The sequence below is a fragment of the Photinus pyralis genome, unplaced genomic scaffold (assembly GCF_008802855.1).
Source record: "Photinus pyralis isolate 1611_PpyrPB1 unplaced genomic scaffold, Ppyr1.3 Ppyr1.4_LG2, whole genome shotgun sequence".
Lineage (NCBI taxonomy): Eukaryota > Metazoa > Arthropoda > Insecta > Coleoptera > Lampyridae > Photinus > Photinus pyralis.
In genome coordinates, this window is record NW_022170403.1 from 29,246,550 (window position 1) to 29,273,464 (window position 26,915).

The window sequence follows — 26,915 nt, forward strand, 5'->3', positions numbered from 1 at the left end:
ATTTTCTTGACATTAAATTTTTCTGAAGTAAGAACTGGTTGTCACTATCCCCAGACGCTAAACAGATTTTCGTCAAATAGAATAACTAAAATATCGTAATTGCCAAATGGAAAATCGGCAAGTTTTCACTGTATGCTATTTTCCTATTGAAAAATCGCGGGGGATTATTACGCCACTAGAATTTCAAATTCGGTTTATTTGTTTATCCATTAAATAACATGGTTATTATCTGGTGAATTTAATCAAACTGTTTGTGATGTATTTTCGACGATCAATACGTACTTCGGCAGATCCCGGCTTTCTCTACGGGTAAAAGCTTTATTATGAAATGGAAATTCATCCCGTCACAATAATTAAGGCTTCCGCCCTATTCATCCTATTATCATTTTTATTTGTGGAGGAACGTAAACCAGGTACAGTTTTTTTTTTTCAATTTCTATTTATCGGACAATTTTCATTACGTAAACTAAATATACGAATAAGAACATTGAACAATTTACGATGTGCACTATTTTTTATTTCATTCTTGCGTGATTAAGTGCGGTAAATGAAAGCCAAAGGCAAGTTTTATAATTTTAAGGGTGCACGCGGGACCGTTGTTTAATGACAAGTTGACATTAGGGTAATATATTTCGAGAACAACGGAGACAGCAAACAAATAAAGCTACTTATTGGCCAAGGAATGGACTAGCGTCTATGTTCTTCCCCGATGATAGCTGAAAACGGTTCAGGAGAGCTTAGTCCTGTCCTAGAGATGAACAGGTACCCTTTTACCGTTACCAATCCACCTATTTCTGGTAGGGGTTGTTCGTGGAGGTTATGTCTCATTCCCTTTGAATCTTTAGGTACTTGGAGTTAAATAGACAAGGGAAAAAGTCACAAAAAAAAATCCTGAGGGGCATACAATAGCAATTCATTCTCGTCTATTACACTCGATACAGTTTTAAATGTTATACTCTTAAGTAGTAACAAAGTTAATAATTAGATAAGTAACCAAGTTTTTTCGTGTTTCTTTACTCAATGTTTAGGTCGATTTCTATCTACCTATTGTAATGGTACCAGTATATTTATCACTTCCAAGAAACACTCTAACTTTCGTAATTATGAACCGATTTCGACCAAAGTTTAAGGGTTGGTGTAACTCATAAATATCTGTCAAGTTTGTGAATCAGCCAATTTCTCCATATTGGTGCAAAATGGCGGAAAGAAATTACCTACACGTGATCGGCCGAGCTGAAAGGGATTTTTTAATCAAAGGTAGTGTATGGACTTTTGGGTGTGCATACGAAGGAGCCTACATAAATTTTTTGTAGGGGATACTGAAAATAACGAGTTGCCAACAGATTTTAAATCAGAAAATTAATTACTAATGAAATTATGACACGAGCTGCTTTGTTTGGTTGTTGCGTTCCATTTGTCTTTTTCGTTGTCAATGAGAAGAGACAATTAAAGTAAACAGAGCGAATTTACTGAACAGTAAAGTGGAGACATTATACATCTAATTAAAAAAGTCTGATATCCTTAGGCTAACTTGTCTCAGTTACGTCTTCACTCCCATTCTCTCCTAAGGGCAGAAGGTAAGCTATTAATTCCCAAGCAAGACGCCTATTCTTGCAAGTGTTGCATCCCACTAGAACGTCATTTCACATAACCTACATCAGGGAAATTTAATGTCCATGAATCTAACAGAGCAAGGTCAGCAGAACACAATCAAACATATTGCATAATTAGGTGCTAATTAAGTGCCCTATTCCAGAATTAAATGCTCTTTTTTTTTAAATTATTACATGTTTTGCCAGGTTCATATGAACTCAGCAGAACACTACCTCAAAGAACCAAGAAAATGAAAAGTGAACCAACTATAATTAGGTGCTAAGTGCCCTATCCCCGAATTAAGTGCTCCTTTTTTAAAAAAATTTTTAAATTATTACATGTTCTGCCAGGTTCATATGAACTCAGCAGAAACTACCCTTAAAACCCAAGAAAATGGAAAGTGAACTAACTATAATTAAGTGCCCTATTCCCGAATTAAACGCTCCTTTTTTTTAATTATTACATGTTCTGCGAGGTGCATATGAACTCATCAGAGCACTACCTTTAAAGCTCAAGAAAATGAAAAGTGAACTAACTATAATTAGGTGCTAATTAAGCGCCTTATTCCCGAATTAAATGCTCCTTTTTTTAAAATTATTACATCTTCTGCCAGGGCACTTTAATTAGCACCGAACGGTTTTGAATTTTCCAATTATGTTTTGAGTAAATGGTAAACAGTGGTCAAAGGACTAACTGATTAAATTTTGGTCATTCTGTCCGTCCGTCTGTGTTTGTCGTTCGTTGTCTTTATTGGTTTGAAATAGTTTATTTTTATTTCTGAAGCTGTTTTGCGTAGTACGTTGTTCAAAATTCGAGCTATTAGGAAAAGAGTGAATGCGATCGATTTACATACCTACTAGTATCTGCGTAGGCATTTTAATTTATCGTTTGAGTCCAATATTTAAGGGAATACCACTTTCACTTGATAACGCCAGCTTTGAAGGAACGCGTCCCCACTTACGCCGCAAATAACTTGCAATTTTTCGAAATACTCTATCTCTGCGTTTATTAAATTTCGTCCGATAAAAACTTCTTATCGCAAACGATCAGTAGGAAATTCACGTTTTACAGTTAAATACACAAGTTAAATAAACAATTTATAAATGCGACAAAATTTAAACCAGAAAATAGTACGGAATTACAACACTTCTGAAAGGAAAAACAACACTGAGACAAATTCAAGTACAATAAACCAACTTTGTGCTTATTCGTAAACATTCCCCCACATATACACCTAATAAATTGAAATGTTCTCATATACACGGTGTCCCGTCATTATTTTTGGTGTTTAGACCCAAGTAACGTCTACATGACGTTTACACAACAAAATGTTAATTTGTATTGAAAAGTTGCATAATTTTTTGTTAATTTGGATTGATCGTGTAGCGTAAATAATTGGACCAACTGACACTTCCGGTTCCAAAACAGTTCTTGTCCCAAGTTGAGGTTCTATGTCGATTTGCAAAGTATATTTTTTGGAGGAAGAGCCCGAGGACGAATTTGTGAAAATTGTATTGATTTTGGCGTATTTCGAAAGATAAAAAAGTGCTATTGTGTCTTCTTCGTTCGTTTATTGCCCAACTGATTGTGTCACTGTAAGATCTTTGTAATTGCTCATTAAGTCGCAGGGAAAAAACGACGGCTAAGCCCACATACCACTGATTGGGAAACTGATACATGAATAAGGATTGCACAGGATTTTCATTTAAGTGTGCTGAAAGAAAACGTGTTTTCATCAAGCCGTTATATTTCAGACTGAATTCCGTCAAAGATCTGTTATACGAATTCAGAAGCCTTACATTGTAGTCGAAATTCGAAAACAAATTTGATTTCATAATGAACAAATGGAAAATGAAAAGAAAAACTAAAAGGAAAACCGGAAAATTGGTCCACTTAACTAATGAGAGATCGTCCAGTAATTTAAACTTTTTAGTAATTTTAATCGAAATCGTTTGCTATCTCGACACGCACTTTTTCACAGTTTGCGCAATTGTGTAAAAATTGGGACAATGACATTTTACCTACGACTAGCCTTGGCAAATGGCAATAGTTATCAAGATCAAAGTTGAATAGGCGCGATTATTCCACACTTTTTCTTGGAACGCAGACAACATTTCTCGTTTTGCATGTGGAAATTTGAAGGTATGCACAAGAATGCTGGGCGATTAACCCAAATAAATATTTATGCATGCAAACGGTATATGTTGAGGTAACGCGCAGTGCGTGCGAGTTGCGTTTGTATAATTTAAAGCTTTAACGAAATTAACTTCTACTTCAATTATCATTAATTTAGGTTAATGCCGAAGAAAAACGTCTTAATATCTGTCTTGCCTTTCATTATATTATAGTTTTCAAAAATTAAAGAAAGTGGTGTGATCATATCGTATTGTGTCACGAATAGAAAGTCGATTTGTGCTAAAAATTCGGTGAATTTTTCCTCAATGAACAAATCCGAATGTGATTTAAAAATAAATAACAAAAGCTAAGTGAATCGCTCATGGCGAATTAAGTTGCTTACTTTTGGCCATTTTCCAACACTTTTACTTGACAATTTTCTACTATGATTAAATGCGCTACTCGTCATTTTCTTAATTCGAGTGGCCTTTTATACGTTGCCGAACGCTTTGTTTAACTTACGATTTTGTTTCAGTTATTAATTATCCGACATGAAACGGGAAGCTGATGGTGACATGGGTGCTCCATTCAAACGCTCTCGCCGTGGCGATGAGGAAGTTCGTATATTAATTCCCAGCAAAGTAAGTAATTTATTTCAGTTAATTAATCTTAAGTTCACGTCTGATGTTACAAAATTCAAGAAACACTTCTCCCCCTCATTTACTGCATTGTAGAACAAATTGCCGAACTTTAGCAATCAATTTCTGTCCTGTTTGCGCGGATTTTTTTTTGAATTTTCACCTACGGATCCGCTCAAGCCACTTGGCCCGTAGAAGATGAGATTTAAATTCAAGATAAATGTGTATCGCATCTAGTAAACGGAAGTAGATTGTGAAGGAAAGATTGAAAAATATGATGTAGTTATACTAAGTAATCTAAAAGTACGTTATAAAAATAAAAGTTCGATAAGCTTGCGTGTCGGAAATTGAAGATCCGTTCTCGAATGTAAAACTAATGTTTTTCTGCTTCCATAGGATGGAAAAATAAAATTGAAATGTCTGGGAAATTCGTATTAGTTATGTGACAGTTTGAATAGAGATATTTGTCAATTTAAATGCTAATTTTTGTTCCCACATAAGTACAATAAAGATATACGGTTTTTTTGCAAGCTTAAGTGATCGTTCTGTAAGTTTTCAACTTGTTTTCTGTCACTAGGTAATTTTTCCTTGAATTTTAACTGTAAGTCTTTTCTTGAGCCCCCAAAGCTCTAATGATGATACTCGGAATAATGCGAAAACTTCATTAAAGAAATGCAGAAATTATCAGAAATGGAATACATTTTTTGCCCCACGTTGGGCGCCATTAATTCTGCTGTGCCTAAAAACGCCAAACTATCAAAAAGATAAAGGAGCAGTGTTGAGAATAGGTATAAATGAACCTCCGTACTGAATTTAAAGTTCGTTGCGCAAGCACAATCCAACACAATATGAATCCATGGCTAATGAAGGATTGGAAAGAATAGACATAATTACAGATAGACGGTACTTGAACTAAATCAAAATGTTAATGCTGCATTCTGTTTTGGTGCATAACACATTCTTATCTCGCCTATGATAAATGCGATAAGGAGAAAAATAATTCTTATTTAAAGGGTAACTAGAACGTCTGATCTAACTGCTAGCTGTCTACGGTACAATGTTGGAATCAAAAAGGAAAAATAATTCTCGTGGGAGATACACAGATGGACCTCTGCACGTGGCGAGAGTGCCAGGTGGCAGACAATAACCAGATTACCTTGCTTTTGACTCTGACAGCACAGCAAGCTCGCAGGATCAAATGGACAGGTATTAGACGCTATTCTAATCAATCTAATCCATATTGCTCTGATAGGGAACTATGTTTGGATTTTGGACTAAACCCACTTCGCTATTTGGCATGTTTAGGCATTAAACCAGGCACGCACTTGCAGGATGAGCGGCAAAATATACAACGAAAACGCTCACAAAAACGTTATTCTTTTACCGCGCACAATGGGTTACATAATCGTTAGGTACAAAAAACCGTTCTCGTCGGCAATGTCATGTTTACAAAAACACTCTTAAATAATTGAATTCGCTAGTAGTTACCCTTATCACTTTGTTAATTCCTTAAATGTAATGCCCCCTTATACAGTTAATGTCCGTGTCCAAGTATGCAAATATCACTGCAGTCAACCTACTACTCCCCAAGATCCCTAGCAATGGTGGAACACGACATAAAACGCGAATATCTCGAGAAGTGAGTGTAGGAAGGAAGTACTTGCAAAGGGAAATTGGTTAATCCGGGCCTATACGCTTTGGTTAGTGGTGTCAAAACTTCAAATGATCTCGAGAACAGAGTATCGGGAGAGAGGGCGATTGCAACGTCTGGACAAGATTAGCGATATCAAAACGACCATCTCGAGATATATTTGCAATGTACTTGAAGTTCCACCGTCGTGGAAAGATTAGTCTGCAGTTTCAATAACGCATCAAAGATCGTCGATTATTTCATCTTCATTAACGATGAGTAACAGTCAGTGTTTGTAGCGCCGCAGAAACCGGGAACGAACTCATTACCACTAGGCTGATAAACTTGTCGCGAGACAATAATTTAAGGAGGGGGCAGTGTAGCGTACAAACTGGTGGCAGAGTTTAACCCACGCTTCTTAACTTCCCTTTAAGAACGTTTTGGTACATGGTGTAGGTAGATCTACACGATCTACAATTCGCCTAGATAGTTTCACTACCTTTGTTCTTACGTCGATGCTTTCAATTAATAACCGTTTGTTCGAAACTTGCTTTGATCCATTCGTATCGTTACAGTTAATTACAAAACTTTCAAGCCATTATATTTATATTGGTGTTCTCGTTTACAAGAAACACAAATTTGATTTTTCATGGGAATATAAAAGCAGTCGAGCCGTATTTGAATTTCTTTGGATATATTTTCGGGAAATATATCATATTAGCGTGTCACCTATTTTATGTTGTTCCATTAATCTTATTTGCGAATCCTCGCGAGTCCTAAACTGGCCCATTAGAGAGGAACTCGATGTCACAAGAATTCAAGACCTTTATAATGTAATCTTGTTTAACGAAACCAAAGCTTTTTGGTACATATTTTCGGTTTCATTTTTCGTAAGCGAAGGAAGGAAAATAAGTTTAAGCTTGAAAACGAACGACGCTGTTGCCGGGATCGTGCTTTTGATGGTATCAAGATGTAGAGTCACGATTTCTCATTTTTCTTGTTTGTTTTCAGTTGTTACGTTTTCTTCAGTATTTGTACTTTTTATATTTAAGATTCTTTTCGGTTTTGATATTGTTGACGGCTTAAAGCCGCCATTTTCGTCAGTGCATTGCGATGTTTGCCCAAATTTCAATATTTGATTAGGCTGCATAAATTCAGTGTGGTTTCTTAAATGCAGCACAATGAAATATATTGCTTGTCATGCCGGAAGTTTAGAAGTTCGCTTGCAATTCACCCTTAGAACAACGTCGCCATCGGTGGCGACGCCACAGAATTATCAAGCACGTCATATATACACCCCCTGATATAGCATGTCACAGAAACGTTATTCTTTTTAAAAAGGTCGTCGTTGTGCAATTTTGATGTCATTTGCATAAACGACACGCAGCTGCTTCAGACAGGAAACGACAAAACTTTCCATGAAAATTTAAAACAAAAAAGGAGACTACAATACAAATAATTAAAACTTGGCAAATTAAACATGCACTTATTATACGTTGCAATTTCTTTTTAGGTGGCTGGTGCCATTATTGGAAAAGGCGGTCAAAATATAACCAAGCTAAGAAGCCAGGTCAGTATCCTATAGAAATAATGCTTTGGTGGATAGTAATGTTTTCCAAAAATTAGTTGAAACTGGTTCACCTTGTAATTATGGTATTTGGAAAATGTTATAAAATCCCTTATCAAAAAAGGATCGGTTTCTCTTAACACTGTAACGTTGACAGGCTCAGCACCAGTTGAAGATGGTTGCTTTCTGTAAATTTGTGTTGTATAAATTGCAGTACCGAGAAATAATAATCCACTTATTCGTAGCAACGAAATTAAGATTTTAATTAGAGCACGGAAACTCCTGTACTTTTTGGATTATGCATTGTACGAAATTATTAACTAGGCATAAGGTAAATAAAAAAAGAGAGAACCTCGCATTTCAAAGACCGAGTTAGGGAGATTACCTTGTAAAAGAGATTTTATAGAAATTCAAACAATGTAAATAGAAAGTGCTCGCGAAATCTCTTCGGAGATTAAACAGAATCGTTCAGTTTAGGTTCTGCTCCGGAAATTTCTCGAGGCAATAAAATTATAGGTTCGACTTTATTAAAATTATTTTTTTTCGTTCTCGCGCTTCAACTCGTACTGCAATTTCTTATAACCGCCTAATTAATATTTGACCTTATTAATCATGCAATAGGAGAGGTGTAAGGATGCGTTTAACAGCAAAATAACAGAAGGATAACAGCACCTTTCCATTTTGAACCACGTCATTTCGCTAATTTTCCCATCAATAATCTCGAATATTGTACATACGAAGGAGATTTAACGTAACTAATTAAGTTGGGACACAGAATTAGCCCTCGTAATCGTGCTGAATGTTGATTGGCTTATAATTTAATTTACTTATATTGATTTGTAATGTTAATTAGGTTTAATTTTAATATGCTTCTATAGTTTTTTTTCAATTTCTTTTGTTTTAGGTTTTTGAACAAGCCCTACCGTAAATTTTGCAAACATATAATATTAATTTGTTTCAAGGAGTTTTTGGGTTTTATGTTGATTTTGCTTATTTTGTTCGTTAATATTATATGTATTGCTTTTATTTCTTTGTTTTAATTATTTTCCGTTTGTCAGTATTATGTAAGTATAAACAAAACAATGTACTAACGTGTATGAAAGGACCCCTGAGCCCGTGCCCGTGGTTTTTGTCACTGGCACAAGCCCATGTCTTGTATATTTAAGATTACAGCGTTTATCAATATACATTTATGTTAACTAATGTCTTCTGCCCCGGCCCGGCCCACCTGCCCACCCGCTCGCTCACCATTGATTGCAACTGCCATTGATTGAAATTTGCCATGGCCACACAACGACCCACCACAGTACAAAGCCTCGATTACTGTCCCTGACTGTCCGGGCCCAGAACGGTAAAATGAATTCCACTCTTATTTAATATGTTCTCAATCCGGCCCTGGTTGCACTGCATATAAATATATTATGCTTAAATCCGTCAACCCCATGCCGTTTATACAATAATAACTATAGTAGTGCTAATTAACTTTTAATGGCGGTGCAACCAGTCTAACGCCGGCATGTCCCGTTAGGACATTCCAAATGGACCCCCTTAACCTAGAGCTCTTATTAATTATTCAAATTAATTGCTTTGCCTTAGGTTGAGGATTAATTTCGTTGATGTTAACTGTAAATCATACTTAATTTTTTTTGTTTTAAACTTAAGAACCACTTCGAAATTGCGCAAATTTCGAAATGGTTTTTAAGTTCCTAAGTAGACCATTTTAAATTGTAGACCTACAACTTTACACAAAATCAAAGTCCTCCTACATACTGCCCTGAAAACTGAGCCGTCCGATTTATCCTGATTGATGGCCAGTATTAGCGCAAACTTGACGAAATGAAGTAGTCTTTTCCCGTTTGTGATTCATTAGAATTTTATCAGTGAGGGCAATTTCACCCCTTCCCACTTTCAACGTAATCCTTACGCATTTACTAACTACCTTTTGCTTACAGAATGTTGACTCTGTCATCCGATCTGGACACCGTCTGCAATATCGTTAATGACGTTATTCCCAACTTGGAAGAAGTAAGTATAATAATTGCTTCCTTAGCTCAAATATTGACGGAGTTGATTGTAATTCTGTTAAATTCATTAAAATTATTGGTAGGTAAATTATTTGTCACTTTTTAATTTAAATTAGTTGGGTCACGGCCTGGAATAATGATCAGGACTGCTTAAAAACTTCCCCATTAGAATATATATTACTTTCTTAATCGATAAAATAAAATTTTGCGAAACTTTTCATGTTCTAGTGCGTACCACCCTCCTTTTGATCTTGTTTAGAATGAACCCCTCATTCATTCGAAGGAGGTAGCGTGGTAGTAGAAAGTGCACGTAGTTGTAATTAGAAAAAATATCTTGAATCATTACAACCCTACGTGCACATTCAACTTTGAACTCGGTCGGCTTACCTCGCAAATTAAGCACGTGAAATAATTTACATAAGGGAGAATTTTGTCTCAGATATGGTGGCGCCAGTCTGTGAACTTCCATTGCCAATTATCGACCGTAATTTGAAATGCGATATTAATAATAAATGGAGTACGTAACATCGGTTCATCGAAATGCTTTTACGTGTTTTTAGGTTCTGGAAATTGTCCATCGGTTTTTCCTCACTCACTATATACAAAGAGAAGTTCGGGGAAATATCGTGCAGATCGATATGGACAACGACGACCAATTCTAATGTTGGACTGACACGAGGATTATAATCAAATGTCACATCGATAGTTTGTAATTCCGTAGTCCGAACCGCATAGAGGTCAGATATTAATAATTGAAACACTAATGAACTCCAAAAATCGATTACTGTAATTGCATCAGACTAGCGTTCGGCAACAAAGTACCTACTCCGAATAGAAAAGGACTAATTGACACCGATCGCCATATTTTTCCATCTCTAAGGGTTATTTTTATACAGCCCTTGCGTTTTGATGTTAATACTAATGAAACGACTGGCCTACCTCCACAACTTGGGGAATAATATAGTAACGGTGTTAATTGAATACTTTACACATAGCGACACTCCTTGTTTCGGGGGTTTTTAGCACTCCCTCGCCGGTATTTATAGCATAATTTATTTCCTTCTAACCACCTCAAAACATCTGACCTAATAAATTGCACAACAAAAATGGTTTCGATAGCAAAACTCATTTCTACATTTTTCTATCGACAAGGAAATATTTGTTCAAAAGATGAGAAAATCGTCATTTATGCACCATTTTTGTTGGAAAAGGGTTAACTTGATTATTCGATGATTCGTGATTGCTGGCGCTTCTCGTCCGAAATCTTCTCTCATCATAAAATCCAGTGATTGCTAGATAGCCAACAAAATCACCACAATCACATCTAAATTGCCATTAATGGCACCTAAATATTCTGCACCAATACAAAATCACTCGCAGTGGAAACGCTTTTTTAACTTTTTTTTTAAGGGACAACAAGTGGAAACATTTTTAATCTTCTTTACGACACAAATAATAACATTCTTAGACGATTTTTGTTGAATTGAAAGTAGGAGTCCGAATATATTGCCCATTTTCCTACTGGAGCAGTGATGATTGAAAAATTAGATTTTTATTTTTGGTTCATGGCTAAAATTTATATAGATATAGATATATAGAATATAGATTGTGATGCATCAATGTAATAAGGATAAAGAATGCTTTAAGATATACAGGGTGTTGCATTAAAAATACCAACTACACCGCAGTTTGGACATCAAAAATAGGGCACACTGTACAAATTGGTTATATTTCAGAAAGCATTGAGGAAACTCGCAATTGCAATTCACCCGATCAAGTGTTAATTCAAAAGCATCTATTTTTAAAAAATTGGCAAGGTAAAAGTGTAGAAAGGAGATGAAATGTTTTAGTTAAAGTGCTGACTTGACGCCAAGGCAATCGGCCAAACTTTAAAAAATGGCTAATTAAAATTCAATTTGGAGATGAAACCTAAGTAAACATTGTGCACAACTCTTTTGCAGATAAAGCATATTTGTTTAATTAACACCCCTACTATCGCTCTTTGTTAAGTAACATCTTCGGACACTCCGTTCCCGACATATTCACACTTTAATTAAAGTTTTGACCCTACCATTAGATAGGCCTAGTCCAGATGTTTCAATAGCTCTTTGTGAGATTCCATTTTCGAGATATTCGCAGTGCAAGTTTTGACATCACCAAGGGGTATATTTTTCTCATACGTCACAATCGTCGTTTGTAAGTACTCTCCTCCGAGAATCCGCTCTTAAAGATATAAGGAATTATTACCGATTACAATAAGGGGTCGACGACGGGGACTATGGTTGGTGGAAGTTACTTTCTCATTCTGAAGTTTGGAAATTATTTTTTATACGTCCAATAGAAACAATTATTTTCCATTGAAAATTTGTGTACTTTACATGATCGCTAAACTGCAAAAAAAATGCTCGAAAGAATCATTGTTGCACAGATGTACAAAGTGTGCCTACAATTGCTTTCTCACGTCCTTCTCGGCATATTTGCTGATCTCAACCGTTCTTCATCAGTCGAATTGTAAAATGTCGTACGCCTCGTCTCGTCACTGAACCCGCCTAAAAAGGTGTTGAATTTTTTAGTGCACTTTCAAAAATAAAAGCTGCACTTTTGCGCTCTTCATGTCTGTATGTCTGTCTGAGTCACAAAGGTTCCGGAACTACACCACTTGGTATTGGTGCCATTTGATCAGAAATTAAAAATTATTTCATGTTTGTATTCTCGTTAAGGCATGAAATGTCCATAAGGGCTATTAAAATCGAAAAAACAAATTTGAAAGTGCACACTTCGCCTCTTGCTCACAAGCGGCTTAACGAATTTTTTCTATTTGAGTCATTTGATACATTGCAAATTCTTCAAAACACGCCATCTTTGCATGAGTACCACTTTTACCCTTTACGTTCATAAAAAATATACGGAATACGCCAGGTGTAGATATCTACATCAAAAATTCAAGAATCATCACTCTGAAGATTACCAAAATAACTTCCCGATGGATATGCAGACACTTAATATTGGAACTAATTCGAGGGGTGAGAAGTAATTTCTGCGGAATAACGTTTGGCTATTACTTAAGCATATTTAGTGATCAGTCAATCTTTTGAAAGTGCACTCTTCGCCTTGCTCTGCAACTGGCGCGAATTCGACGGCTTTATCTGTTATTTTCGTAATTCTTACGGTGTTCTGTCGATTTTCTTCTTATGTGGGAAACCTTATCACTCCACAGTAGCGTATGCTATTTGATGTTTTAATAAATTTCCTTGATTTTCTTAATTTTCCGCTTCCGGTACCGGTTGGGACCACACAAACCAATCCAAACCTGTGGTGTATTGCGAAATGTGGATAGTTTTTTTATACACTAAAAAGTAAATCGGACGTTGGTATTGGTTAATTACCAATTTTACGCAAAAAGGGTGTTTATAGTAACATGAGTCGTTTAACGACGACACCCCAAAAGAGGCACCTACACGAAATTTATGAGGGAACTTGTTTCTTAGCGATCACAAGTTTCGGGTTGTAAGGTTGCTAATTAACCTTCGTCTGTGAAACTAGAGAACTTATTGTAAAACTTCGCAAGGAAAGTAGTTGCCACTTTACGACTTGATGAACGTTTTCAACGGTTTATATAGAAACTAGAAACACGTTTGTAATTTCCTATTTTCTATCCACATTATAAACTTCCCTAAGCGTTTACCCAAACCGCATCTAAATTAAACCCTGTAAATATTAGCTTTGCAATGAGTGGAGGTTTATGAAACCTACTTCCTAACAGAAATACAATCAACAAAGGTGTCTGTTACTGTCTATACCCTCCATCTAATATAATTGTAGAATGCAATTATTTACCTTTTTTTCTTATTTAGAATGGAGGACGTATTAATGGAGACGAATTGGATCTTCGCATGATGATTCATCAAAGCCAGGCGGGATGTGTCATTGGAAAAGGAGGATCGAAAATTAAAGAAATCCGAGATGTAAGTAGATTGTTAATAATTAACAGAAGTAAGTGTTTACTAAGACAGTAATTCAATTACCGGATTGTGCGATTCCCGAAATTTCACGCTCAAAATATAATCGTGTAAGCGATCGGGAACGTCTGCTATTTTTGGGGTAATTATGTCTTAACACTGTTATAAGAGAATACACTCGAATAAGCGTACAGTTTCTAAAAGTTGGCAAACTCTACCGTGTGGTGATAGTGCCCATCATTGATCACCTAGAAATGAATTTGATTAAAATTTAATCATTCGCTTACGGAAAAAATATTTTCCACGCAATTGTCGCGTCGCGAAATGGTTATTTAAAATTCGCACCGTGGAGTTTGATGATCAATAAAGATTTTTCATTAGTGACTAAATGGAATTTTCGGTTAATCGCCGGCGCCCGAAATGTATATACGTTGCAATACCGTCCGAGTTTTTCACGTCTGGAAACATAAAGGCGATCGGCGAGTAGATGACGTTTCACCTAGTTTTCCTCTAGGAGATAAAAGGGGAGCGAACGCGGATGAAAAAGGGGAAAGTAATAAGCTTGAATTGAGAAGGAGCTTCATATGACATTGATAAAATTGACTTGTATTTTTCAACGACGGCTTCCCCATATTTCAAATCTACCTTCAATGATTGAAAAGGGCGTTGCCTGAAATAGCCAACATTATTGAATTTATGGCCTAGGCAGCGAGGGAACGCTTTTCCTTTACTTACCTCGCAAAATTAAAATTAAATATGATTTCAGAAAATACATATTGTCTCCTTTACGATAAAAGTCGTCTAGGTGCGGAAAATACAATTTCAATTGTGGTAGTTACATTCTTAACATTCTTGTGCTGTAAGCCAATAGTCATAAATTCGGGTAGGTATTTGGCAGCACGGGATTCTATTCAATAAAATTCCTGCACAATTTTCATCAAAACAATGCGTACACCTCCGGTTTGTTGGATATGGTAAGAAATTTCGGGTTTATGCATTTCACTCTTCAATGCTACTATAATTTCTATAAGCATGTTGAAGTCGCCTGTCGAACATTTGAATGAAGACGCTATTGCCACTTAACTTTTCTAGTTTCGCATATGGATTTGAACCAGCAGAACCATCAGGCTCTTTAGTTAGACCACTGTGGTGGTAGCGTGTCTATATTTAAATGAATTTCTGGTATGTCTCGTTTGTTCCAATTCGACTCTTAAACGTTCTCATATTCTTCGATTTCTTTAGCTTCTTAAAACCTGCCAAATTCTTTCGTTTCAATGATTTTTTTATATTTTTAGGATTGTGCACTTCGAATACTTCAGTTGTGTGCTTTAGTTTATTCAAATTCTTTCGATTCTTCATCTTCTTCGGAGCCATGCGATTATTCGGATTTTAATGATTCTTCTATCATATTCTTAAAGCTCCCTCCTGATACTTTATAACGATTCTCTACATTTTTCACCAAGACCTTTTGGATTCTCCCTTCTTTTCTCTTGGGATTTTATTCAGGCATTTCAAATATTTAGAACTCAACGAATAATTTTTGGGATAGTTCAGATTTTTCCACTTCTTCGAATTTAACCTTTTGAAACTCATGATTTTTAATCTGGTACGTATTTTCAAATTATCTAAACGGAATTTTGAACGGCACTATTAAAACTGTAACACTTCGCTCGTTTAACCTAATCTTCATCTTTAATAATAACCCATGCAATCCCACTGGATCTAGGACATTGTGGTAATTTGGTATACAAATTGAGAAGGTCGAGGTTACTTACTACAAAGCTATGTCAGTACAGTGCAAAAATGAGAGGGGGTAACAAACTTGTATTTTTTTATTATTAGAAATGGCATTTGCTTATTATGTGCCCTTTAGAGACTATTCTCGATTGTGATGAGCGAGTGATGGTATGGCGCATTTAGGTACAGCATCCAACTTGGAAAGTGCACTCAAAGTGCTTGTATCATTGTAGATACATTTAATTTGAAAATGGACCGTTGATGATTTATTGAGATTAATCCAAAGGATTCTTTTTCTTCGCTCTGCTATAACAAAATCATATTGTCATTCGCTCATCACAGTTCATTTATAATAAGTCCACGAGTTTTGAGTGTGATAGCATTTTACAAATCTCTTTTTGTATCAGTATTGACCGTCAAATTAATGACTTTACTTGCCCTACCGCTCAATTTGAGATTTTAGAGATTGTTTTATGGTAAAAGTAACCCAAAAATGATGCGCTCGAAGTCAATTTTGTAAGTTACTAAATTTGCAAGAAATAACAAATGTAGGTAACTTCGTGAAAGGCGAAAATCGACTTGAAAGTATATAATTTATTCACCCTTCTACAGGATCCGCCAGGCACGTAGTTTGACGGATATGTTATCTTAGGAAAGGACAGTATTTACTATGGGAAATCCACAGACAACGGAATAAATCTCGAAAAATCAACCGGTTAGAAAATTACAATTGCGCTGGAACGTAATTTCCTTAATGGATCTTAAAGGATGTCAATATTTTCTTAATTTATTGCAGGTATTTTACGGGAAGTCCCTTAGGATTATTGGCGTGTTGCCCTTTCTTTTTTTTTGTGTTTCATTTGAAGTAAAATTGATGAATCTTCGCCGCACTTTTTTGGGTAGGTAATAAATATGGGGAACAGCACAAAACTACGACCTTCTTCTTTTTAATATTGTCCCGTGAGCATAGGTGACAGGTAAAGCAGGTGAAACGCACGCGCTTACTTCGCGTGTGGAGTCAGGCCGGCGCGCCAGGGTTCAATCAATACGGGTTTGCGGGTTCTTGCACGCTGGTGGTTGCTACCACGCTCTCGGGATACTCAGCCGGTACTTATTTGCCCTTTTGTGCTACTTAATCTTCTTTTTTCAATTAGTACTAATTGTGATTTAAGTTTGTAGACTTTACGATTTCTAATCGCCTGGGATTATAATAATAAAATAAACGTAATTAGTGACAATGGCTCAGAGGATGTACAAAAGGTGCGATTTGTAATTATACTCAATAGGTTATGTGAGTAAAGAAAACTTATTTTTTTCATATATTGATCGCGCGTATTAATCCAAGTTTTTTCTTACTTTGTTTATTCGGCCCTACAAGTTTAGTTTGTTCGGCACTTATTATGAATTCCCATCGTAATTAATTAAATTCCATTTTGTGGGTATCGTATGAACCTTAGTAGGCGGTAAAAGCAAAAGCCCTTCGGGGTCTAATTACGTGTTTTTGTTATTCAATTTGGTTATTGGGGGGAGAGTGAAAATGCCTGTAAACAGCGACGCGTGTTTCTCTTCAAATCATTTTTTCAATTTCCAACCCCTTTTTTTACGACTGTGAGGCCATTGACTCTACATTAATATCTGGCGAAATTTTGCTGCTCACTTTGAAATTTGAGTTCATTATTACTACACTGTTTCATTATAAATATAGAAAAGGATCCAGAAAATCCTTTCAAATTGGCAGCAAATCAATAAGGAAAACATAAATTTAGAAAACGATCGCGTGCCCATTTGTAAACACTTTGGAAAGCAACAACTCCTATTTGCTACAGTGTGTCGTTGTTACACAAATTGACAAAGTTTAGATGAATGAATTCTTCCATATTACCTAACCATGCCAGCCCGTGATGATCTACCGTTATACTAAAAGAATAGTAGAATGCATTATTTATGCAACAAGTGTTTTTGTGCATTGACCTTTTACTCGAACGAATTCGAAAGGTTCCAACGTCGGAAACTTGCGGGCCGAGCTGTCTTCATAATCATACCTTATTTACCAATTCCGTTCATCCTTCAATTTTTGGATCTGAATGTTATAGCAGAGCAGACTCGCCCAAATTGATATTAATTTATTTGACTTGCCTAAAACTAGCATTCCGGCAAGAGTATGCAACTCCCCCTATAATAAAATATCGAGAGATTACAGTATGCTTTAGTCCCCTCCAATGATTATAAAAGGTAATCCACCCCGATCCAAATTGTCATCAAAGATCTATTATTAGAAACCGCCCGTAAGGCGAAAGTAAATTCTTTAAAGCTAATTGTTTGCTTAGGAGCGGGGTGGATTACGTTTTATGATTGTTTTCACTGGCTAAAGGTATGGTCGATTAAGAAATTGTGTTTGGTTTGTACCTATAAATTTGGATTTTTCAACATCTGAACAAATTTTTATTAGAATTCGGGAGCACTTCAAAAATTCATACTTTTTATCAATATCAAAAAATTATTTTTATTATAAACGGAGGATCTTGATGTTCGCGAAAAATTGTTTCATTCGGAACTTGAGGTGGATTACGTCTTATGCTCGTGACTGCTAGAGTTGATTAAGATTTCTACCTAAATCTTGTTTTTCTCCAACCACCTGAATAAGACGCTATTTTGTGACGGTGTTCGGTACGTAAAATTGACGTTTTGCGGATTAATCGCTTTCACCATGGCAACTGTACAAAAAGTGGATACTTTTGGTCCTAGTACCAAAAAGAAATTGACCTTGAAAGTTGACCAATTAAAAAATTACAATCACGGAGATATGTCACATTGACATCGGTTTACATTGCAGGTTGTAAGATATTTCTATACATACAAATCAAATATTTTTGCATATTCAATGCAAATAATGCTGTTACCTATACGTATGTACATGTATTGAAAATGATTTACGCTCGCTATTTTTATTTAAATCATGTGTAACGTAATTTACATATTCGGTGAACGTAATTTTAATACGTATACAACCCGCCGTCGCGCGTAACGCCATCTACTTAAGACACATTGCACTATTATCTGTCATTTTGAATTCAAAATTTGAAAAAGTTAATTGCAATTAATTTTAATTAAAAAACTGTATGGTAAGTTTTTTATTTCAATACAAAATATAACAATATTAATTGTGTATGCATTAGAAATGACTGAAACTGATAGCGACATGGATTGCACTCCGCCAGAGATTATAGAAACGGCAGAACATGCTACCTCAAGATTTGCTCCCTACAAAGTCACGAGAGGTGAGAAGTAAGAAGTAAGAACGAATAGGTTATAAGTTAACCTAAAAACTAGAGTGGCATGACACGTGAGAACAAGAAAGCAGATGTTCTTATACTAGTAGTGAAACTGTGACTGAATCTAAATTCGAATATAATTTGAAGTAAAGGGGGTTGGAGAAAAAATTTTATGTTTTATTCGTACAAAAAATGCGTTTTCGGGACTCGGAAGGTTGCTGGACTCCGCTGACGCGTCGTCCAGCAACTATCTTCCTCGTCCCGAAAACTGACATTTTTTGTACTAATGAAACAAATAACTATTCTTGCTATTAAAAAACGATTTTTATCAGACATCGCGCAAAGCAGACGGGGTTGGGGTGAATTGCCTTATAATCGTTGTTGGGGGCAAATGTAGGGTACTTTAAGGAATTATAATTCACTCTTTCATCTTAAATTTGTATCACCCTTGGTAAATGCGAAAAGAGGGGAGATGAGTAGTTTCATATCATATTTGCAGTTCAAGATCTAAATCGTGTTCATTTTTAAAAATTTTTAATACGCCTATTTGATCTTTTCATTGTGAAAGATGTTGCTGTGGATGCAAGATGTTATAAAATGTTGTTTCCAGTTGGCATTGAATATTAAGAAACAAATATTGTGTCAAAAAGACACAAAAATATATTGTAAAAAATTACAAATCTTTTGCTTTTCAATTTTCCTAATTCAGGAACTCTACAAAGTTTTTAATCAGTGGGACTATCGAGCTCTCTTGCATATGCCATTGCAGTTTGACGTTAATAAAAATATACTATTTTTAAATTAAATTTTCCTAAAAACGTGTTTCAAAAACATAATTTGGGATTCGAGTTTCGCAAATAAGAAAATTGATGATATGTGTACGGATCCGTACTTTTTTCTGTACGAGAAATTTCTACTAAAAGCAACATTGAAATGTTACGATCGAGGTTACGATTTAGCATTGTAAATTCTTTTGCCGTGTCGAGGAAGTCCTTTGGATTTTTTATGGGAGTCGCGTAAAAGGTTTAAGATGATTTATTCGGTAAAAAATTTAAAAAAATAAAACGGTTGGACGCCGAGGGAATTTTTTTTGGAATGTTTTACTCTCGTTTTTGGACGATGGATGTTCTTTTATTGTTACGAGTACATATTACGTAAGCACATGTATTGTGCATTTCTTGAATTAAAGCGGAAATGTCCGTAGCTTCCACAGTGTCCTAATCGAACCTTTGAAGAATAAATTGTACGTATTTAAAGTATTTTGCAATGCATAACAAGAACTGTACTAGATACATCTGGACAATAACATTTTATCTTCACTCCGTGCTCTAAAGCTGGGTATCCATTTATAACAAATGACCCGTAACGTAACAACGAACACGTTACGACACGGATAGTGGAGACTGCGATTAACCGGTACTCAATTGGAGACGCGTAACAGTTACCGACAGAGCCACCATTTGTCAGTTTTTACTCGTTGCATCAAAGAAATGACACAGTTAGGTACACGCGACGACTGATTGGGACGGATGCCGTACGTTACGTTGCATTCTTTGAAATTATATCGGTTGCATTCAAACTGAGATTGTTGTGTTATAATGGTAACCCCATTCTGTCCCTATTTTGATAGTCCGAATTTGAAATTCTATGGACGCAACGTGTCAACTTTGCAACGTTGCGTAACATTTCCGATGCTCCGTTTTGGAATATTCGACTCCCCAAACAAATCCTTTTTGCCAAGACCTTCACTTTTTCGCTTTACGAGTACCCACTTGCGCCATTCTGTTGTCTAAAATGCATTATATTTGTATTACTAGTGATCTGACCATGTTGAATGCGGTACCGCTGGATGCATGTCGAAAAGATGTATTATTTTTGTCTTTGTGAGTACCTGCCTCTGACATTTCGTTCTCGAGATATTTTATGTTTATCAGGACATAATATCACAATTTTATAAAAATACAAAAGTTAGTTCTGCACTAGCGCAAGTGCACTTCTTAGTATGTCCACTGCACTTTAACGAGATGCATCTGTAGTTAAAAATAACTTGCGCAGAATCGGAAACTTACTCGACATTCTTTTTTTGCATAGTAATAAAATTACAGGACTTTTTTTGTCAAAAAATCGTATGGAAAGTGTTAATTTTTGTTCACGATTTTTACTATGCTTTTCCATGGCGTTTTGAAAAATAGCCTTCAATTTTTGAGTGACAGTAAATAGCGAATGTCAATGATATTATTTAATATGGGTTATTAAGGTAAGGATCATTCATCACGTGTTGAAAGTGCCATTTTTCATGAATTTGCAGTTTGATTAACGAGAGCAAAGTATCTCTTTCAGAATAAGTTGTACAATAGTTATTTGTACAAGTAGTTTTGAAAGTGATACTTTTTTTTTCATGAATATACAGTTTGATTAATGAGGAGTTAATTCATGAAAAAAAGACACATTCGAATGGTATAGTGATCCTTAATAACACATATTGACAATATCATTGACATTCGCGATTTACTGTCACTCAAAAATTGATGCAACTGTTTATAGATAGGACTAAACGCCATGGAAACGCATAGTATAAATCGTGAAAAAAAACTTTCCATACGATTGTGCGTTAAAAAAATTCAGGTAATTTGATAACTATGCAAAAAATAAGTATTGCTTGTCGTCCATCCAATAAAAAAAGTGACCCTTAACGTGTGTTGATTGAGATCTCAAACTCTCACACGGACGGAAAAGATTCACGCACGTATAAGATGTATTTTACCGTTTTGATTGATGAGGGGGCAAATTCAGAGTAGATTTTTTAAAAATCCAATAATAGAGACAAATATTATCAGTTTCTCTCGTTGTAGGCACTTGTAAACGCAACGCGGTGTAACTATTTGTTCTAATAAATTCAAACGGCTTACATCAAAACAAATCCAAATATTAGTGCAGAATTAAAAGGGTGCGTATGCTTTATTGGATTGTTCGAAAAGTTTCCCTAAGCCAAACATATTGCGGCATATTTGTTTTAACTGTTTAACAATAACCCTTTAGCCAACTGGGAATGTAGTCTAATCTAACTTTGCTTTTATGAAAATCTCCCGAGATTATCTCCAGTTGTGGATATTACCTAACTATGTAATTGACTTGATCTTTTTTTTTTCAGAAAACTGGCGCTCGGATCAAGATATTTTCAAACTGCGCTCCACAGAGCACCGATCGCGTTATTCAGATGATAGGGCAGCCGTCAAAGTGTATCGATACGATTCGCGAAGTTCTGACGTTGATCAAATCGGTATTTGAATGCGATTTTTGGTGTACAAGTTTTTAGTTGCGTTCTTGCAGAGCCCAATTAAAGGTCCCGTTACGCCATACGATCCCCATAACTTTGATGATTTTTACGCCGACGAGTATGGCGGATATGGTAATGGACAAGGTGGTGCTGGCGGCGGCGGCGGCAATGAAAACCGTCGCGGAAGCGGTGGTCCACCTAATAGAGGCATGGGCGGTGGTCCTCGAGGAGGTGGCGGAAACGGAGGAGACCGAAATGGGGGTGGAAGTGGAGGTGGCAGTGGCGGCGGCGGACGATTCAACCGTGGCGGCGGCGGACCACCACGTGGAGGAGGTTCAATGGGAGGAGGGTATGTCTTATTCCAAAATTGTTCGCTCTTATTTTACCTTATTTGCTTTCTACTGTTCTATTTTTTTTTCTATTAGTTTGTATTGTTTCTCTTTCCTTTAAGAGGAGCAACTTTTTTTAGCATCAATTTTCTTCCATAAAACTTTGGGAATTTACAATGTATTTTATGCATAGCAATAGAAGCTTCAATGACAGAGGTATGGGAGGAGGAGGAGGAGGTGGCGGCGGCCGTGGTGGCGGTGGTGGTTTCGGAGGTGGTCCCTCCAGAGGCTTAAATGGTGGCCCTAGCCCATTTGGCAGAGACGAACCGTGGAGTAACAGACCAATGAATCAGCAATCTGGCATGATGTCTGGTGGAGGCAGTCATGGACCACCACACATGGGCGGTGGAGGTAGTGGAATGGGCGGCCCGAATAGTGGTGGGGGGCCAGGTTCGACACAAGTTACCATACCTAAAGATGTACGTATGCAATTTTGTTTGACATACTTACGTATTTGGTAACGTTTATAGCTTGCTGGCGCTATTATTGGTAAGGGTGGTGGACGAATTCGTAAAATTAGACAAGATTCCGGTGCCGGAATTACAATAGACGAACCGCTTATTGGGTCCAATGATCGCATTATCACAATAACTGGAACTCAGAACCAAATACAAATGGCTCAATATTTACTACAACAGAGGTAGGCCAATTTTGATTTATTTTCCATTGAATAGAATTCCATTGCTTTGTTTGAAATGCAATCTTCTTACTGCTTGACACGGCTTATTAGTCTTTCTCAACTATGCAAGTTATTGGTCTTTGAAATGCCAACATTCTGTACTGTGTCACTTATTGATTGTGTTTCAAGGGGGAAGGTTCCATTTTGAAATACTGCTTTTATAGGGTGTGAGGTGGTGTATTAGTCTTTTTAAAATGCACTGATTTGGTTAAGGTAAAATTGCAAATTAAATCAAAACGTTTTATTAACAATTGTATCTTATGTAAGAAAGATCCAACAACCGTCAATCAAATTTATAAAAAGAGCATGTTTCTTGCAAATTGTTTCACTTCAACGGCTACGAACAAAATGTAATCTGTACTGTCATGTGAAGGGAATAAGTGAAACATTATTTTGCTCTGCAACCACACGCAAATTAGATTCAATAATTTTTTAAGTAATCACAACCTACATTTTTTCGCCAATTTCACAAACAATGCTTGATTATTGCTAATCAAAAGAGCATACACACTCCTTACAGGCACCTTACAATGCTTAATTAACATTGTCATACTATTCCCTTCATACGGCTATTGTAAAATATTTATCGAATAATAATAAATACTACTGCACATCATTTTTGTAAATTTGTACCAATTATCAAAATGTACACAATATTTTTAATCCAAATCTTAATATTGTAAATAAAAACTAACAGTAGTTTATTAGATATGTATAGGTAAGGTGAACTGTCTACTAATAAGGTGGTGTTGTGTGGAAGACTAGTGATTTTGTTGTTCTGCTTTACGTAACAAGGAATCACTAATCCTCCCACAAAGCTATCTGCTGCTTCAGTGGATTAACGTTTGAATACGCGCAACGGGCATCATCGCTTCAATCATCAGCATCATCAACGAATGTAAATAATCTCTATTTTGAAATCTTACCGATGAATGTGTACTAACCGAATATTTTTCATTGCAGTGTCCACAATAATACAGATCGTGGCGGTAACTACTAAATCTTCCGAAGAGCGTTTTCATCTATCCCATAAATGTTATTTTGTATTTACACTATCCATACCCTTTATTCACTTTAATCCATAACTGTAATTTACTTTGGAAATATTTTTATAGCGCAAGTACATTCCATCTCTGACTCAAAGGGCATTTGAAATTAATTTGTGTCAATTAGTAACCTGGAGTGGAAGCAGTTTTACTTGGTTTTACAATTATACGTTTAGCACTAGGAACATTTTGCTTTAGTTTTTACACAATGGACAATTTCAAGGTAGTTATTCATTATATTTTAACATGTAACAACGAGTTATTGTAACTCGAAAATCAAATATAGTTAAAGTGCTTGTACTAACATATTGTTAGGTAAAAAGAGTACAAATACTTTTGTGTTTTTATGAAAGTAATCACCAAATACATCTCACAGATAACCGTAGAATGTAAATGAAAGTTGAAGGCTTGTTCGTACGAACAAGTTTTGAACTATGGGGGAAACTATCGACATTGTTTTCTATTGGTAGTCGATTTCATCCCAGTGGAAAACAATCTTTCATTAACAGGTGTCGGTCTCTTAAATCAGATTTTGTGTTTTAAGTATTGTATCTCTTAAGTCTTCTGTAGCTTAACTTAAGGTAACTTATAAATAAGGATGTACTTTTTTGGTTCACATTATCAGTTTTTCGACTTAGTATAAATAAATATGGAAAATAAAATATTTATTGTGTATTATTATTGTGTGCTCTTCTCTATGTTAGGATATGATGTAGTAAGGTGAAATAATAAATTACTCAAGTATTCTTGACATGTGAATTTTTTATTTCAGTTCTGCAGCATCATTCTCTCTCTTTTTCACAGGCACGGCACACTAGTGGCGGAACGCATTGGGGTTGAAAAAAAATTTTTGGGTCAAATTGCACCCAAATAAAAAAATCATATCGAACTTAATAGCGTCTTTTAAGTTTACAGTAGAAATTTATGTTATTCTCGATTTTAGATTTATGTATTTGTCGAAACATAAAATAGATCTCGTTTTAAATAAACATTTTGCTGTGCATGGAGTAATTATTTAGTGCCCGTCCGTTTGGGTGTTAACAACAGTTCAAACAAACAATAAAATCTTGAACGTACAAATGACCTAATAGACAAAGAGCCTATGCCCAATTTTAGGTTGACATTTCAATATTCGTAAATCCTCTGAATATTGTCACTTCTGTGGTCAGTGGAAACTACCAAAAATGTTAAGGAGGTTAAGAAATATTCATTTTGGTCAAAATATTAGTCATTAAATTTTAGGAAATTGCGGTCACTGTAGTTGCAACCCAAACTGTTGGAAGATCCCAACCTTTTGTTTATATACCTGAGTATGTATGTGTTCTTTCTTTAACCTGCAGGTTGATGTATAGCTGTCCCACTTGCTCTCGCATGGACACGTTTTCCCTCTGGCAGATTGTTAGTGATCGAATCTTTTTTAGGGGTAGTTTATCCCGACCACCAAGGACCGCCAGAAGTGACTTAATATTCAGTAGGTATAAGGGATTCACTATGTGAAATTTCATGACTGTTGAAATGACAGCTGGAACTGTAGGTACGTCTTAACTATATATGTTACAGATACCGGCATCATTGTGTTGCACAATGCACCGCCATTATTCTTGAACAAATTTTGAAGTTGAAGTTTTGAATTTTTATCCCGCGACACGGGCTAACTTGAATTTAAGAGCTTTTCAATGGTAGGTATGTACTGTGATATTGGTAATACAATGTAATTATTCTTTGTTTCTTACAGTGGCCGCCAAGATATCCTTCTAAAGAAATAGGGAATGAAGGCAAAATAGTGAAAAAAAATCGTGTAGCAGCCAATTTTGGCACAGATGTAGGGAAGGGAACAACACACTACAAGCACTGAGGGGTGGGGTTAAAGGTCCTTTTTTTTAGTTTTTCGTGAATAATTTGAAAACTGTTGCTCCTAATTAAACATTTTATTCTAGAGAATTAAGCAAATTCATGAAAAACTAAAAAGGGACCTTTAATCCCTCCCCCCTCCTTTAGCTCAGTACTTTTAGTATGTTGTTCAGGATACTGTCCCCTACATCTGTATGAAAATTGGCTTCTACATGATTTTTTTCCTCTATTCACAAATTTGACATCCCGTGACATACTTAAATGGTAAATTTATAAACTCTTTAGAAATAAAATAAATAATTTCCTTTTTTATGTATTTTTATTATATTAGGTATATGTATATTGTCAAAATCAATATATTATGCGTATTCAACTTTATCTATGAAACATTATTCAACGTTTTTCGTAAACGTTTATAATTAAGGTATCGTAAACAATATTTAAACGTTCTCGCAGACATTTTATCGTTTATGACACGTAGATGGTAACTAAAATTATACTCTTTGGGAGGATTTTTTTTACCTTTTCACTGTACTCGCGTACGTTCTGAAATTTTATTTCCAACACTACCGTTAATTTGAAAGATACACGGTTGCTATTCTCTGCTGCTAATTATAAGGGGAGGTGATTTTCCTGTATTTGCCATATTAATAAAAACACTTCAATGATTTAATTAATTTAAATTTAGTCAATTTATAGAGGGTGCAGAACATTTTAGTTTTTTACTTGCTTGATGCTAGAAAGAGATTGGAGTGGTACGTTAAACCAAAGAGTATATAACTCTGGTTAAACGCTAATTTCAAAGGCTTCATGGACTCCGCCAAAAAATGCATTGCGTTTTCCGATGGTTGGTTCTGTCTACTGGGACACACTGTGTGTGTACCTATATAGTTATCATGTTAGAATTTGATAGAAAGATTACTTACTTTCATCTTAATCTCATTATTTTGGTACTTGTTAAACCATTTCATAAACAAAAATTCCAAATTATGTAATGGTTTTTCCCCCGGTCCCAAAACACCACTACTTATAGTAATGGGGAATTTAGGAAAGTCTCATCGGTCCATGCGTGTTTTCCATTTTCTGACTATCAACTGATATCAAACAGAAATGTTGGCAATAAGTTCCTTTTATATCT

General features: G+C 35.7%; 1 protein-coding gene across 6 annotated transcripts in view; it reads left to right on the plus strand.

Annotated features, from left to right (window-relative positions):
• Positions 1 to 24,592, plus strand: part of LOC116162814 (heterogeneous nuclear ribonucleoprotein K) — a 57,504-nt gene extending 32,912 nt beyond the window's left edge. For 4 of the 6 annotated variants that reach the window (XM_031476529.1, XM_031476530.1, XM_031476531.1 and 1 more), the window contains 10 exons: positions 4,244 to 4,349; positions 7,490 to 7,546; positions 8,851 to 8,894; positions 9,496 to 9,568; positions 13,422 to 13,532; positions 21,687 to 21,815; positions 21,866 to 22,161; positions 22,335 to 22,620; positions 22,672 to 22,841; positions 23,844 to 24,592. In XM_031476529.1, the coding sequence (XP_031332389.1) occupies positions 4,260 to 4,349; positions 7,490 to 7,546; positions 8,851 to 8,894; positions 9,496 to 9,568; positions 13,422 to 13,532; positions 21,687 to 21,815; positions 21,866 to 22,161; positions 22,335 to 22,620; positions 22,672 to 22,841; positions 23,844 to 23,880 (1,293 nt within the window). In that variant the 5' untranslated portion in view covers positions 4,244 to 4,259 and the 3' untranslated portion in view covers positions 23,881 to 24,592. Of the gene's footprint in view, positions 1 to 4,243; positions 4,350 to 7,489; positions 7,547 to 8,850; positions 8,895 to 9,495; positions 9,569 to 13,421; positions 13,533 to 21,686; positions 21,816 to 21,865; positions 22,162 to 22,334; positions 22,621 to 22,671; positions 22,842 to 23,843 lie in introns of those variants that run through there. The other 2 variants (XM_031476534.1, XM_031476535.1) reach the window with 2 other exon arrangements.
• The last annotated feature ends 2,323 nt before the right edge of the window (positions 24,593 to 26,915 follow it).